Genomic DNA, 17,463 nt, shown 5'->3' with positions numbered 1-17,463 from the left:
AACTAAAGATTACATTATACAACACATACTTTATAGCTTTCAGATTATATATGGTTTAAAAAAAAAAAAAATTAATAATCGTTCTATACGAGACGTATTAATAAATCGTCTCATTAGTAATTTCTGCACGATTGAATACGGTATATAAATGTCACCGTATTTTATCACGGCACATCGCTCAATCACCGACTATATAACAGTCATTGTCATGACGATAATAATAATATCATCGACGACGATACCGAACGCGACAGATTTGAAAACTAAAATAGTTTTTAAATATATACTATTGATACAATATAACACGATGCAGGCCGAAATGAATTTTTCATTTTTTTTTTTTGTTGCTTAAAACGTATAGTTAACGAATGCCGACACGTAGTCTGGCAGGGTCGTTAAATGTCTCACCGGTCACGGCAAAAGCAGAAACAGCCAATAACATATTCTGGGATCGTATTTTATGATAATTTATTTACATTTTTGTCTTTTCGTTCACCACCGTCTCACAATGCCGGAGAGTAGCGAAGTCGCGGCAATTGTGAGAGGAGGGGGGCCATGCAATACGAGACGAATACTGAGGACGATCTCGTTGCTCATCCCCGTACTTCCTGCAAAACGAAATACGAATCACTAGAAATATATTCGTAATCCGTTTGCGGTAATATATATACTGTAGTACATACCATTGTGCGTGTAAAGTCGTGTGTACACGGACTTATTATGTGTACCGACATGTATTATGCAGGGGTGGCCAACGAGCGGAGAGACCTTCCGCAAAACGCCACGGGAGCGAGAACCGTATAGGTACAGAAAATAAAACAAAAAAATATATTAGTCGTGACGACTATTACAATGGCCCCGTCGTTTATCGCGACCAGTGAATATCTTAAGAAATACGAGAAATATATTATTTTTTAAAATCGGTTTGCCCAAAATAGTCTTGTAAAAAAATGAATACTTACATAGCTAGGATGTTCTTAAAATCAATAAAAGTTATAAAAAAACCCTAATATAATCTACTAAATTTTCAAGTCCGATATAAAAGTATCACTCTGTATTCGTTGATAGTTGTCGATCGTTATTACATTATAATAGTACCGGGGGGGATTAAGTTTCGATATTTCCACGACAACCGCGATAGCGTACAACGATATGCATCGTCGGTTTCGTTTAAAAAAAAAAAAATACATAGTAAAACGTTACTATTTTCAAATGAGACTACCCGTGTAACAGGAGCCTCATCATCTAATATATGACGCCGATATCAATTTATCTTGCATTGGGTCGGTGTAAAAATATTTTGTACTCGAAAAATCGAAGGACAGTTAACGAATGATGTTGTGATCGTGTGATCGGCCATAATATGGCCATCCTAGAATTTTAATTATAAGCGATCATTTGCAAATATATTTTGGATAAAAATGCGATTGCGTTTGAAAATTGATCACAACTGCTGTGGCGCGGGCAAGTATATATATTGGTACCAGAAACTTTTTGGAGATCCGACCCGCCACCTTATACCGATACGGTAACCAAACGAAAAAAAAATTAAATTTTTTTACTAATATAATATACCTATACTCGTCTTATAATTTTTTATATTTTGTAATATTTATAACGACTATGTTGTATAACACCTTATTTCCCTATAATCACGGCGGATTGTGTCTGCAGACCACAAGTTGGCCACCCCTGGTATACAAACCGCATCATACGCTGTGCACTTACACTCACATGCGTGTGTTTACGTACGCACATCGGTGTAAACGGCGGCGGATCTAGGAGTGTTGCAGCGGTGTCCCGTATAGGTACTATGGTGTAAAAATATTATAATATTATATTATTATTATTACGATTATTATTGTAACAATAACAACAACGACCAAAGCGGAAATTGGTACGTTGTTGTTACAAGTGAAACGACACTGACGACTTGTGATGGCGAACGCAGCAAGTCGTGAACCGAAAGGAAACGCGCGTTATTCCACCATTATGTAAATCGTCAACAACAATGACGGCGATGAGCGGTCCGAAATCCACGCGCAGGTGTCGACAACGATCTAGTTGTGTCGGTTAGGTTAGATAATGTATTATAATAATAATGCGTACCTATATAATATTATTATTATTGTTGTTGTTGTTGTTGTGCTTTAGTTCATACGTGTAATAGTTTTCGAGTACGGTGAATATGGGTACATTGCAGCAGAACTATATACGTGTGTATTTATGTAGCTGCTGCGACTTCCCACAATATTGTTTACGTATTTGAATTTTGGACGTGTTTTTCAATTTTTGGTGGTACCTATTCCATCGCAGGAATTTAAAACGCGTTTATTTTAGGAAAAAAAAAACTTGAAAAAAATACTCCCATCCTAATTGAAGATTACGTTTTAATAATAATGATAATAATAGTAGTAATAACGATACGGTTATACGTATACGCATATGTAATAATAATAATGTCTACCTACCTCCTATATAATACGACTATACGTAAAATACAGAGATAGGTACGGGAAAGTCATAACCTTGTGAACGGGTTTATCCTAATCTATCAAACATTGTGGTACCTACGTGCAATAAACATTTTAATCATTCGATTATCCCGCGCGTGTGTGTAAAAAAAAATAAATACAAATTTCATTTACACTCGAAGAAAAGTAGGTATAAATTAGTCGAGTCCGAATTTCTGTTGGATACGTCATAAAATATACGCGTTTGTAAAATTAATGTGTAGTGGAATAAACGAGAGCAACAAATTTATCGAAAACGATTTCTAACAATTAACCTTTGTATATTTTATTCAACGTATTATACATTATTTACAATTAAATAGTAAAATCGACTATCGAGTGCCACCGTGTGCAGCCGGCAGGTACCGCTATAACTCAAAATAAAAAGGTATTCTCCACAAATCTCTTTTATGTTACACGTGTATACCTATACATGAATAAATGTATAAGTAAATGGTCTTGTACACATTTTTTTATCGATATTTTATTTTACAAAATACTAGTTTTCTGCGATTCGGTAAACAGAGAACAAGAAATTAAGTGTTAGAAATTTACACGTTTTTTAAGTAATAAATATTTTATTTAAGTTTTGAAAGTATAATTAACAATTTATTATTAAACGAAAATGTCCACACCATGATAAGCAACCGATATTGTTATTATTTTTATTACTATTATTTGTTATTACCTCCAAGGTGTGTCACGGTTTCGCAAAGAAAAATTATTAATATTAATTTAAAATAATTAGGTCAAATGTGATTATAAATAATTATTAAGAGTAATATATTGTTTTTAACCTACAACCCATGCCATACCTGTGTCTTAAATTTAGTCAAACAATCTTGTAGTCATACATTTATGACTGAAAATTAAAAAAACATTTAATCGAATACAATAATACATTATAATGTGTAATTGATATTATGCGTATAATTTATTTTGATGTACAAATTTAAAAAAAATATATTAAAAACAAGACAATAAGACAAGTAAATAAAACAGTTTTTTTTATCGTTGTCAGAGATAAGTATTTAATTGTATACCGAGTATAAATATGCTTACATCATTCAGACTTTGAAGACCAAGCTAAACGTGTCACATTATGTTTGTTATAAATTGTAGTATACGTAGAATATAACTGGACCAACGTCGCATTATTATTATGCATTTTACGCATAAACTAATAAACTTTTGATAAACAGACAAACTATAGACGAAAACAACTGATGTTGTAAACATATTGATGCGATTCGTATGCGATTTAAAAGACATATTTACGTATAACACATGACGGTGACGCTTTTTCCTAAAAATACTAAGAAAAAAAATAAATACATTTTGTGAGTACAAACGGTTGGCGATTGGTAGTTGATACGTATTTGAAACATGAAATAAGTGTAAGTACCTACATAATTCCCATATAATGCAATAATTTTATAGAAATATAATAGAAATGTTTTATTCTACACGGCTTTTTCATTAAACACGTGTATAGTATAATAGCGTTGAAAAATTCCCTGGGCCATGCATCGGTGGCATAGATTTCTATGTGCGAAAAAAAAACGATAATCACAGACCCTGCATAGACGCCAGTCGCTTAAATTTTATTATCGGATGTTATTGCGGAAAATATTTAACCTCGATAATTTCAACCAATAGTCGTTAAATCTCACACAACGACATGACTCGATCCGAGCAGATTAATTATTGAAAATAATATAACAATAAAATGAAGTACAGTATTAAAAAGATAAATCGCGTTACACGCGTGTTTTTCTTTTAAAAAACAACGGCCAACGAGCTGTAGGTATACTATAATTTATAATATTGTTCTATAGGTAATAATATATTATTATAATCGAACGCGATTAGTCACACCGCGATGAAAACATAATATTGTATTATAATTAACATATCCAACGCGACTTTTGATCGTAGCTTATCGGATTTATATTTTACTAATGGAAATTAAAAAGAAAACGTGTGTGACAGATTCGTTATTTATTATTATTCATATCCACGCAGTTAGTTTTTACAACAAATTTTGCTTTCACAGTATCGTATAATTCTTACATATATTATTATTATTTGCTTTTTTTTTCTGGCAATTACACAAACCAAAAATTTTCGTAAACCAAATAATTTCATATGATTTGACAATATTGTTTAAAAGCCAACATTTTCTAGGGTATATTATGTATATATAGGTTAACACTTGATAAATTTAGAATAATGGTATTGTAAGTTTTCAAACAAACTATTGGAACGTATCTACGACTTAACTTTCACCCTTTTACCATGTGTACAGCAAAACAAAACACGTAATTTATGTAGAATAAAGTAAAAATTGTCATAACATACGAGTATAATATTACATCTACTCAATCGAATGTACGAACTATGAATACTAATTATGTGCATAAAATATAAATTAAAATTACTAAAATAGAATTTACACATTTTAAATGTTAATTTCTGATAATCTTAACTTACACTTATGTGATTTCTTCGAACTTGTAATTAACTACATCCAATTACCGATTATATAAGAGATAAAACAATCCAATTTAAAAGAAAAAGTTAAATAAATGTATATTTAACAGCAATGTTATTTAATGATGTAGGGACTACCACAAATTCTCATGCAATTAGAATAAAAGAAACTTGTGTTTTATATATCATTCCTTCTTTTTGTCGATTAAATATTTTATTTAATAAAATTATAATAGTAACTAGTAAGTAATACATTTTAATATCAATATTTTAATTAATATTTTTTGTTTTTTTTTTTTTTTTTTGTAACACTTTAACCATAATATAATATCCTTTTAGGTATAGTAATATGATTTATATAACAAATTATATGTTTTTGTACGAATGTAGAAATTACCGTTTCAATGTTAAGGAAGTTGCATTTAAAATTTAAATACCACATTAAGTATTTATACTTATCGTTTCATTATAATTGTATTAAAACTTGTATAATAATGGAAATTTTAATAACAATGTAAATAGTAAAGTGGGTGCCTATTGAAATTATATTATAATAACCTCTTAAATTATGAGTATATACATTTAAGACCTACTGATTAATGATTCTTAATGATATAAATAAATGATAACAGTCGTTTCGCTAAAATAAGATTTATGATTTAGATTAAAAAAAAAACAATGTCAAAATAAAGAAAATATAATAGAAAAACGGATGTGTAATATGAAAGTTATTGTATCAAAATGAATATCTAACAGAAATAAAATATAAAGAAAACATAAGACGAAAAAATATATAATGACAATAATTAAAGCCCGCCTATTTTAACACTATATTATTATCGACTACAATCTACATAAAAAAAAGGATTATATAATAACTTCGAATGATGGTCAGTTTTGTCGAAAATATCGTTTTCTATTAATATTTCAGGAAACAAATAGATTTATATCTAACGATAGGTGTGGCCATGAAAGTAAATTGCAATAAAAATTGATAATTCTACATTTTTATCCGTATAATAGTCGTGGTCATTCGATTACATATCAGAAACTAATTGACAATTCTTCACACACGCGCGCGCAGTAAAAATAAAAAATAAAAAATGATGGTACCTATACATTTGGTCTCCTATATGTTCTTAGTGTTAAAAAATTCATGTATGTGGTATATAAGAGACGTCATATTTTATAGTATTAAGAAAGTGGTTTTTATTTTTACTTTTTTTGGTGTGAACACGATAAGTCGACCTATTCGGGTGCGACAATATTTAGGCGCCTATCTTGTATACGTTTTATATTTTATAGATACCGGTCGCCATCAAACAAACGAATGTGCCTATATAATAGTACGGTATAATAATAATAATAATAATAATAATAATAGCATAGCGTTGTTTTCGTGCGGCCACCGAGGAAAGTGAGTCCGGGTCATTTATCCGCACGACTGTCGATCCGCGTACATTAATATAAACTCATGCGAAAAAATTGCCGTGATTTGTAAAGTATTTACACGTCGCAGGGTTACAAAAAGAAAAAAAAATACCGAAATAATATGTAATATCACTCTATCAGAACATTATACAAAATTCGTTCGATCTCGTTTCGAAAATATGTTATGCACATGTCCTCTCTCTCTCTCTCTCTCTCTCCCTATCCAACTATATATAATAATATCATAATAGTATACGTTTATAATACCTATAGCAGATATAATCGGGCCAGATTCGGGTACGGATCAATGAAACACAGCGGGCCGATCGAATGCTATATGAATGCGATCGAACCGCGTTACATAATAAGTATAGCACACCGCGAATTTGAGAGCATCCGTTTTCAAGGTCGGCCACTGCCATCCATTATTGTTATTGTCATCATCATCATTATTATTATTACGCACACGGTGTATTCTATAAGCTATACATATGTATATATTATCGCAACAGAGGTACGTATAACGTAATAATATTAATGATAATATTTTATTGTACGCGTTCGGGAGATATTATTATTCGGCGACACTTCACTCGCCGGACCTAGGACTTTATCGACTACCGCCACCGGGTTCAACGTATTTACGTCGTTGTCACAGGATTTCGTCATCGTTTCGTCGTGGTCCTATACAAACATTGTGATTTTTTTCTCCCCAATTCGTATTCAGCTCGTGTTTCGCTCAAAAACCATCTCTACACGGATTATACTAAATATATTTAATGCACGCGTACTGTATCTCATGGGCATCTAATACTCACATGCTGCACTGCTGCAAACACGAGCGATTATTGCATCTAAATCACGCCGTACCGTCCGTACTAATATACGAGTAGTAAAATCACGCCTCCATCCATAGGATGAAAAAAATACACATTTCCCAAAAATCGAACGAGTAGATAATATAGGAACCACAGATATAGTAATAAGTATTGAGACACATTATTTCTATCTTTTATGGCAGGAGAACGAAATAATTTTACCCGATTTTTATTGTGCTTTTATCGCTTTATAGTTTTACTAGTTACATAAACTGTTAAGGTTATACAACGTAATATTATACCGACAAACTCAATTTTGATAAAACATGATATGGTTCTTAAACCAGTATAAATTTATTATAATCAATTGAACAGGACATCCGACGTCATTATATTCTTTCCCCTCACAGGCCTCACCATCTACAAATTTCTTGTAGAACGAAAACTTTCATCGAAGAGCCATGTGCAATTTGGAAGTTATACAGGGTCTAGATTGAATAAAAAGAATGCTTCGTTTGTATAATACATTTTCCAAGTTGTAGTAAAACCGTTGCTTTTAGGGATGCAACCACCCCCTCCTTTCACTACCTACGTCCTAGCCGGCACAGATCCTTGTGTATGATATATGGATATATTATTATGTTTGTGAACGGTTTTTTTAAAAAACAGTAATAGCTATTTTTATTCAAAACACATAGCGTAGATTCGCGCATCGCGATTCCTGTCATCACACGATGTGTACGTCGCGGTACGCCAGGATGCCGCAGGACCGTATAACGACAATGGCAAAGGACTTACTCGGTGTGGAGCTCGGAGGACCCGGTACACGGCGGCGATCTGGTTGATCAGGGGTAAAGTGAGGCTGAACGAATGGACCGGCGGCGACCGTTGCGGCTCTGGCACGTTGGCCGAGTACTCGAACGGATCTGTATCGTCCACGTACTGTACGCGACACGCGAGCGACATCATGGCGAGCGTAAAAACGGCGTCTGAATCGAAACGATAGACTACGGCCGACGATCGCTGTTGAGCGGACTACACCCGCGCGACGACGTGAATGTCCACGACAGTTTTCGGACAGTGACGCGCGGACATTATTTCATGGTATATAACTGCCGTGCGTAACGAGATAAACGATATTATTTTTGCCGATCGAGTGAGTGCGATACTCGGCGATTTATGTATCGCTCTTATTGCGATCGTATACGGCGGAGCAGACGAGACGGTACAACGTACACACCGAGATCGGTCGTACGAGACGGACACGGACTGACTGACTGTTTGGCGTTTGGCGTACGCGGAGGACGCCGCCGCCGCCACCGCCACCTCCCCGCCACCGTGCGGACAGATAGGCGGAAGACCGTGTAGTAGTAGTCTCCCCCCACCCCGTTACCGCGCTGATCAGCTGATAATAACGACCCTATCGCAATATTAACAACGATATGAAAAGAAAGAATTGTGTATTATTTGCTATATGGTATTATTATACTACGTATATATACATACGACGATTCTTACCCTCGAGGGTCGTCCCTCCGCAAGAGATCACTGCGCGCGCGCGCGCGAGCGGACGCGGTCTTCGTCAAACCCTTCGTCAAACCATTCGTTTGGCAGTGACTTTACCCTCGAGTTTTTATTTTTCTATGATAAAGTTTTTTTGTTTTATCGTAACTTAACGAAAAATACATTATACGATTTATACGCAATGCACAATAGTGAAGTGTCACTAAAAAAAAAAATATCCGTTATAGGTACCTTGTAATTATGCTCAATACGAATAAAAAAAAAAAAACACGAATGTGGATAAATGACTAATGAGTATAATATTGTGTTTGTATTAATTTACCACGTAGAACTGTACAAAGCGTATGAAATAAAACGGTCGTAATTCAAAGGTTAAATTTTCTAAAATATCGCGTAAACATATTTTAAGTATAGGTGCCCACTAATAATGTTATAGGTATAGGTATAATATGGAAGAAGACAAGTAAATTAAATTAAATAATAATAAACGTCTTCAAAAAGTGCTCAATTAATTTGATAATACCCCGGCGGTGTAATGCTGTGTGTCGAATGACCAAGACTAGGTGTATATACAGCAGTAATAATATAGCGTTGGGCATTTCTGTTTTCGGTCGAAGAAGACCGCGGAGACAAAGAAGAAGACCGTACACTATCATTATTTTTCGTAACTCATTTAGTCATTTGTGTAATAATCTGTGTATGTCGTGGCAGTATTCCCGTTGTTGTTGTTGTTGTTATTATTATTATTGTATTAATAATATCATCATCACGATATTGCACGCAATAAACGCGACGCGTCATCGGGTTGACGAAACGAATATTCACCCGAAATCGTGATACCCACACGAATACGCACGACGTTATGCCTAATTTCCGATGCGCCGATAAAGGCGGACGATACGACGACGATACCTACCTATATTTGCTGATTGCTCACGTCGTCGGCTACGATACGCCACACGCAATAATTATTGTATAATATATTATAATAGTGTGTTGTCGGGTAAACCGTACGGGAAAAACAATATTTCGTTGTACGCGCATAGGTAATGATATTAATATGTATATAAGTCATGCATAATATAGATATATCATACACACTATAACACGGCGACGATAACATATAGATCTCGAAAACGAATTATAAGTAAGTGAAAGTATTGTATATACGCGCGCGTCACGGCTAGGAAATTCAACTGTGTCTCGAACGCGAGTGGCGTAAACATACCACACAGAGCCGATTGCATTTAAATTATTATTAACGTCGGACGGTTATTTTATTTTATTTTTTCGAGACAATTACATCCAAGGATTTTAATGTCAAGGCAATTACTTTTTTTTCACCGTAATGCCACACGCGTTATGATAAAATTACAATTGTATATTATACCCGTTCGTATGTCAATAATAATATATGTTTTTATATTTACGCGCGATGTGATAGAATATCGGACAGGCTACTAAAATGTAATAAAGGGCCGTCAGAAATGTACACAGGTGGAAACACTTTTTTGCGTTATCGGTTATGTACTTAAAAACGAAGTAATAATTTATTTTATTAATTTATTATTTTGCATATAGGCGAGCCAGGCGAGGGCACACGGTGACAATTTCTTATATAAAAACTATCTGACCTGATTTACTAAAAAAAATCTTCTATTTAAAAATTATTTTAGATATTACTCAACTTTTATTATTTAATACCCAAAGAAAAACTTATTTTAAATAAGCCATGTAAATATATGACGCCATACAGCTGACGAGTGCATTTCCGCCTATGTTTTACGTGTAAAAGTTACTTGGTTTACACAACGACTAATGTTTTTTTTTAACTAATAATAAAATAGTTTTCCTTATTATTATTTATTATTGTATATGTTGACTTTAGGGCAGAAGTTATGAATATTCTGTATGTTTATTGTAAATAAACATATTTTTAAGAAAACCTTATAAACAAAAAGTCAATATTAAGATGTATCAACACAGAACAAGTTTAAAATTATACATAAAATAATAAGCTAAAATATTAAAAAAAAAAAAAAACTAAATTTTTGTATTTTTAAGATTTTGTTTGAATTTCGTCTATAAGGAGACTCTTTACTTTTTTTAATTTGTTACTGATACTTAACAACCAATTTATCAATATTAAAAAATTGTACCTATACTGAAAATTGAAAATCAAAATAATAACTATAATATATATAACAAAAATCCTTAGAATAGACCCTGCAGGACCTAATCATGACTATCGGGCATATTAAACTATGACCTATGTGTTGAAACTGAGTACATAAATAATAATCTTTTTACTTTAATTGACTTAACTAAACTTTGTGTTTCTAACACAAATATTTTAAAACAACTCAAAAGTTATTGATAAGATATACATATTACCTTGTATTATCTACGCAATCATTCTTGTATGGTTTTTCGTTAAATATAATATTGCATTAATAATGTAATAATATATTGTATTATAGTATTAAAATTAATACATGTATACAATATGCAGCAGCTGTAGGTATAAATGATAAATAACAATAATAAATAATAATATACTAATAATATCACTGATAAAAATGACATACGCCAAACTAAACTCCAGATCAATGATACCATGCATATATACATAATATATACCTAACTTTCTTAAACGTTCACCTTCAATGTTCCCATAACAATACTTTTTATAAAGACAAGTGTGACAGAATGATTTTTTTATATTATAATAATTAATAATTACTATTATAAACAGTGGTTGCTGAATTTTACCACAGCCTAGGTGACCGCAGTCTGTACTGTAAACGCCGTGTTTTCGCGCGCTATACTATGCCGTGCTGTGTTGAATAGATTTAATTTAGAAGTAATAAAATTGTATTACTCATATATTAAATTTATAGAATTAAATTAATAATGTTCAAAACAGTTATTGAAGAATTATGGTTGTGCAGGAGATCAACAAAATTACACAATACATATTAAATATTAGATAAACTAAGAATTCCTAATTAATTATTTCCTAAAGTATTAATTATCATTATTATTTAGTATATTATAATACCTTTTATAACTACTGTTCGTGTGTTATTAGAAATAATTATAATCAAAATTATTAAACAAGATCAAATTAAATTATAAATTTACATAATAATTAGAAAATATTAACTTGAGTCAGCGAAAAAGAGTTAATTAATTTTTATAATTACTAATTAAATCATACACATAATGAACTTTTTTTTAAATATAATAACCAATCATTTTATAAAAAATACACTTCTTACTACAAACTATAGTCACATTCCGTGAGACATAGACAATATAGCACGTTTACGTCAAAGAATATTTATTGTTTACTTTTATTTAAAACCATTATATAGGTACATGATTTTAACTAACTGCGTTATTTTTTTCAAAATATCTACAAAAAGCCATGATGCTACAATAGTGAATGGATACTTTAACAAGTTAAGTTATCAAGTTAATTAGAAAATTAACTAACTAATAAAAAATGTTTTTTTTTTTTTACTTTGTTGCGTTATATTACAAGCTTACAACTTCAATGAGCAGCGATTTCTACTACGCAACAATAAAAATTTTTAATACAATTAAACAAACCACGAATAAGATATTAAAACTAATATTATAGGGCTATCACCGAATTTTACAAGTTGAGACTTATAATAATACATAGCCACTATACAGCTTTAAATTATTATTTTAAATCTTAAAAGTATAATAAATTATGTCACAATTGAAAAGTGACCCTGACGGAACTCGGCATTGACTAAATTGCTTATCATAATTCACATAACAAGTACTTGCAGAAGTCATAATAAAATTCTTTGGATTAAAATTTAAATAGATATATATCGTTCGTAAGTAGTAATAATTAATCAAGTGTGGGTATCGTTAAATTCAAATTTTAGTTAATACATGAAACTATAAATGTTGCCAAAATAAATAATATCATTGAAAAACTGATTAATTTCATAATAATTTAAACGCCAAACAATAAATGTTGTAAAATAAACTTAGAAATTATAATTAAAACGTAAAAAAAATTTGCTGCGATTAGCCTTTTGCTCAAACTCTTAATATTTAATCTAAAATGAAAAATATATTAAATATTTCAAACAAATAAATAAAAATTAAAATAATTTTATTGAAATTAAAATCTGTAATATATTTATCAATTGTTGTTTAAGCATCTCGCAATATATAATGATAATAAATTGATTAAAATAATTAACTTTAAAACGTTAAAATATACTTATTTTTTGAGTTCTATCAATATTATCAATATTATAAGACTAATATAGGTTTTTTAGTTTAAATCTAAAGATTTAAAACTAAAAATATTATCATAAATATATTTCTTTTAGATATTTAAGTAATATAAAATGTAAATGTTTTAAATTTTATACCAAAAACTAAATAGTAACAAAATAACATAACCTTAGTGTTAAATATAGTTAAACATGTATAACATAAAACTTAAAAAATAAAGTTATTATTTAATTTAAACACATTTACTAGCTTAAATAAAGTAATTTAATGTACTAACTTTCATAAAAAATAATATTTAACAACTGAAGGTTTTATAGCAGAAAAACCTGCAAAACTATTCCTATTCGCCCCATTTTACGATAATACTTCATAAGTTATAACATACTGTAGGTAGGTAATATTTATATGGTTTATTTATTAATATACTATAATTTATAAAAAGTAAAATTAAATGTTAATATATTTTCTTAGCTTTTACTTTTTCTCATTATTTTTTTTTTAATGTATACGTATTACATCTTATATTTTAATCAAATCGTTCTAAAATATGCAATAATAATTGATCTAAAATAAGTAGTGTAAAGAAAAGATTATGAATTTTAAATTAATTTGGTAATAATTACAATTTTTATCTTAAAAAAAATAATTATATTAATAATAATAATTCCTAATAATTTTCGTTTTATAAAATAATATTATAATACCTTATCTAAGTAATAATTATTGGAAACTCGATTAATAATCGAATGACTAAACTTCTCATCAGACCTATTTCATATTTACTCTAGATAAATGTAGTTTACATATTATGTATAGTTGTGTAGATATGCTGGTGTAAATAATTAATAAGTACAAAAAATATGCACTTACCGTCGTAAGTTTCTTTTGTATTGTCGACATCTGAGCTGTGCTATCGTGAATATGTACTTGGTCAGGTCTGATTTCCACACAATCGTCTAAAATAATATGATTAAATCAATATAATTTTTTGTTCATATTTATGAGTATACGAAAAGTGAAATAATATTACCTGAATCAGTATCTGGTGGTGTTGTTGGAGCAGCAGGTGGAGGTTCTTCATTTCCTAGTAGTTCATCAATATTTCGACAACCTCCAATAAATAACATTAACTGATCCAACTCATCTTGTAAATTTGGTTCTTTTTTAATTTTATTTATAGGTATTTCTGCAATTTCATTTACAACATTCTCAATTTTCTTTATTCGAAGAGAAGTTCTCTTGGTTCTAACGAAATCGTCACTTTCATTTTTTTCTCCCCACCAATCAGGGCTACTATCAACTAATTCCTCTATTTGTTTTGAGCTTGAATTAGCTGCATCACCACTACTTGTTTGTTTAGGTTCATTACTTTGAGATTCCGATTCTTCACTTGCTAACCAAGATGGACTATCAAATGAATCCATTTTTCTAACACCAGTTATGTTTTTTATAGGACCATCTGTTAGAGTACTTTTATGTTGATCAAATGGTTCGGGAACGTCCCGTGACCAATCAGTTGAAATACTTGTGCTTCTTTCATCTGTATTTTTTTTATCTTCTTTCCACCAATCAATTGAATCCGTTTCCTTCATTGACGTAGAGTAATGATTATCACTTATATTGTCATTTAAGTTAGGCAAATCGGTTTCTAACTGAGATTCAAGACCATTTTCCAACCACCACTGATTTTCACGTGAATTAATATTTACATCATTTTCAGAATTAAATGGAAATAATTCATTAGAATTGTCTTCAATACTTTGGTTTTTAATTGAAGTATCGCTTGATGAATTTACTTGTTTAGCCTCATCTCCAGATAGCCACCATGGACTATCAAATGAATCCATTTTTCTGACTCCATATGATACCGTCATTTCTGGACTTTTCGTTTGAGAATGGTCACTTTTTCTAAGTTCTACTATATTTGAGCTTAATTTTGATTCATCACTTGTACATGGATTTTTTTCTTCTGTTAACCACCATGGCGTATCAAATGAATCCATTTTTCTTACACTATACGCTTGACTTTTAGTTGATAGAAAATCACTGGTACGCGTATCTGAATTTGAAACACTATCAATGTATAATATAGGGTCTTGAGTTTCAATATCGTTCAAACATTGACCGTTAATATTTGATTCCGTTCTTATAATATTGATCGTAGGACTTACGCTTGATTGACTATTACTATTAATAAAATCGTCATTTGAAATACTATTAGCACATGATTTCGGTTTTTCATTTATTAAATCTTCTTGAACTGATTCTTTTAACCATAGATTTCTATCAGATGAATCCATTTTTCTGATTCCATAAGAATGACCTTTACTTGATGTAGAATTACTCTTTGTCGATTCTGAATAGGAAATACTTTCCGTACCTGATAATTGACCATCATTATTATCAGCTTGCGAAGCTTCTTGTAACCACCGATTTCTATCTGAAGAATCCATTTTTCTTATATTATATGAAGGTATTTTTGTCAACTTATTATTCATATTTAGATCGAAATCTTCAGTATTTTTACATACATTTAGTTCTTCATTATTATTTTCCGAATCTTGTAACCACCAGGCTTGATCGGAAGAATCCATTTTTCTTAACGGATATTGTAATTTAGGTGCATCAGATATAACTGCAACGCCAGAGATTGGTGCAATACTTCTAATTGTAACTAATTTAGGTTCTTCAATTTTACGACCCGTTGGTGGTTTTTCTTCCGCAGTACTGGAAAATGACGAAGACCGACTAATGCCAGATTCTTCTCGATTTTTTTCCGAAGTTCTGTTTCTATTCCAGTTGGGTTGAGGTAATTTTGATGTTTCTGCGCCATTTGAACGACTTTTACTATGACTAGACGAGTCAGAAAGATACGAATCTTGTTCTTGACCTTAAAAAAATTGATAGTATTATGTTTTTGTCTTTTGAAAATAAATAAATAATAATATACCTGAATTATCACTAGTCGATCCAGAGTCTTTAGATTTTGAATAATTATAGCCTGACCTACTGCCAACATACCTAGGTATAGGAATTGAAGATACTACCTTTAAACTAGGCATGTGGCGAAGGAATTTTTCATCTGTTTGTAAGCTGACATCCACTCCTCTTTCATATTTTCGTGGTACCATTAACATAGTAAATTCTTGTTGTCCAGCGTGCTTACTTCTAAGAAATGTGCTGTGAGCAGGAGGTGTTGGTGATGTACTCCGAGTGACAACTGATACCATAATATCCACTGGAGTATCTGCTTCTATATCTGGTACATTGCATACTCCAAAAACTGTTACAGATTGTTCCTTAATCGGACTTCGAACAATTGGAGCACCGAAACGACTTGCACTTCCAGTTCTCAGAGTAGGTTTGTTACCAAATCCTGATGCCGCCACTCTCATCCTTTTATCAGCTAATACAGCTTTATCCCTCGCCATGGAAGAAAATTTGTCTTTTAATGCAGTCACGGAGCTAGCATCGGTGTACGTACGAGTTGGCAGAGCCGAATTTCCAGTTAAAGCTCTGTACGAACTTCCACTTAAAAAACGGTTTGAACTTGTTCCCTGTAATTAATGAAAAAATAAATATTTTTTAAAATTTCGAAATATTTTAATTTATATTGTATTATTACTAAAGTAGTAGGACGTTCTGGAGTCGATGTGTAACTTTGACTTGGAGATCTCCATGGTGGCTATTAATAAATTAATAAAACGTGCTTTAGATTACAACAAAACAATAGCAAATAATATAAATACAATAATAATTTAATTAGATCACTTACCCGTGAGTTTCTATACGACGAAGTCATGATTACATTAGCATATTATCAACACGTATAGCTACAGTACGACTGCTGGATATGAAATGTCAACAACGCAATGTGCACCGGAGTATTGAATGCGGGCCAACTCCACGTCCACTGATCCCGTAATGGTTATTTTTATATTCAACTAAAAGTGCCTAGTGCGAACTTGAAGCCAAATGCGATTTAAAAACACGAAAATGAGACATATGTATAGACTAATATTGGGTAATTGCGAAAGAAATGCTTTAAGACCTAAAGACAAATAAAATTTTAATTTTAATTTAAATTCAAGTAAAAATAGTATTTTATGGTTCTTTATAAAATATTAATAATATATATTTTATTAGTAAAAAAATAAAAATCAATAATATTAAAAAAATAATTTATTGTTTTATAGAATAATTCAATAAATAAAAATGAACTTGCAAATTATTAATTTTAAGCGTGAAGTAGGATAAACAACAAAACGTTCTGTTTAGATATACCTATATAACTACAGACTTCAGTGACTATAAACCGAGAACTAGGAAAAGCGAACACAGTCTGTGTGTCTGGTAAGACATTAAATTACATTATGGTTCATTTAGGCTGCATTTGT

At 31.1% G+C, this 17,463-nt stretch overlaps 1 protein-coding gene across 5 annotated transcripts in view; it reads right to left on the bottom strand.

Moving 5' to 3' along the window:
- LOC132919654 (FH1/FH2 domain-containing protein 3) overlaps positions 1-17,113 on the bottom strand; it is a 43,678-nt gene extending 26,565 nt beyond the window's left edge. For 3 of the 5 annotated variants that reach the window (XM_060981419.1, XM_060981427.1, XM_060981436.1), the window contains exons 1-5: positions 16,842-17,113; positions 16,692-16,751; positions 16,017-16,623; positions 14,097-15,956; positions 13,937-14,022 (exon numbers count right to left, since the gene is read on the bottom strand). In XM_060981419.1, coding sequence (XP_060837402.1) covers positions 13,937-14,022; positions 14,097-15,956; positions 16,017-16,623; positions 16,692-16,751; positions 16,842-16,868 — 2,640 coding nt within the window. In that variant the 5' untranslated portion in view covers positions 16,869-17,113. Of the gene's footprint in view, positions 1-8,053; positions 8,541-13,936; positions 14,023-14,096; positions 15,957-16,016; positions 16,624-16,691; positions 16,752-16,841 lie in introns of those variants that run through there. The other 2 variants (XM_060981451.1, XM_060981444.1) reach the window with 1 other exon arrangement.
- Positions 17,114-17,463: the final 350 nt, after the last annotated feature.

Source organism: Rhopalosiphum padi, chromosome 1, assembly GCF_020882245.1.
Source record: "Rhopalosiphum padi isolate XX-2018 chromosome 1, ASM2088224v1, whole genome shotgun sequence".
In the NCBI taxonomy this organism is placed as follows: domain Eukaryota; kingdom Metazoa; phylum Arthropoda; class Insecta; order Hemiptera; family Aphididae; genus Rhopalosiphum; species Rhopalosiphum padi.
This window is presented reverse-complemented; position numbering and strand designations above follow the sequence as displayed.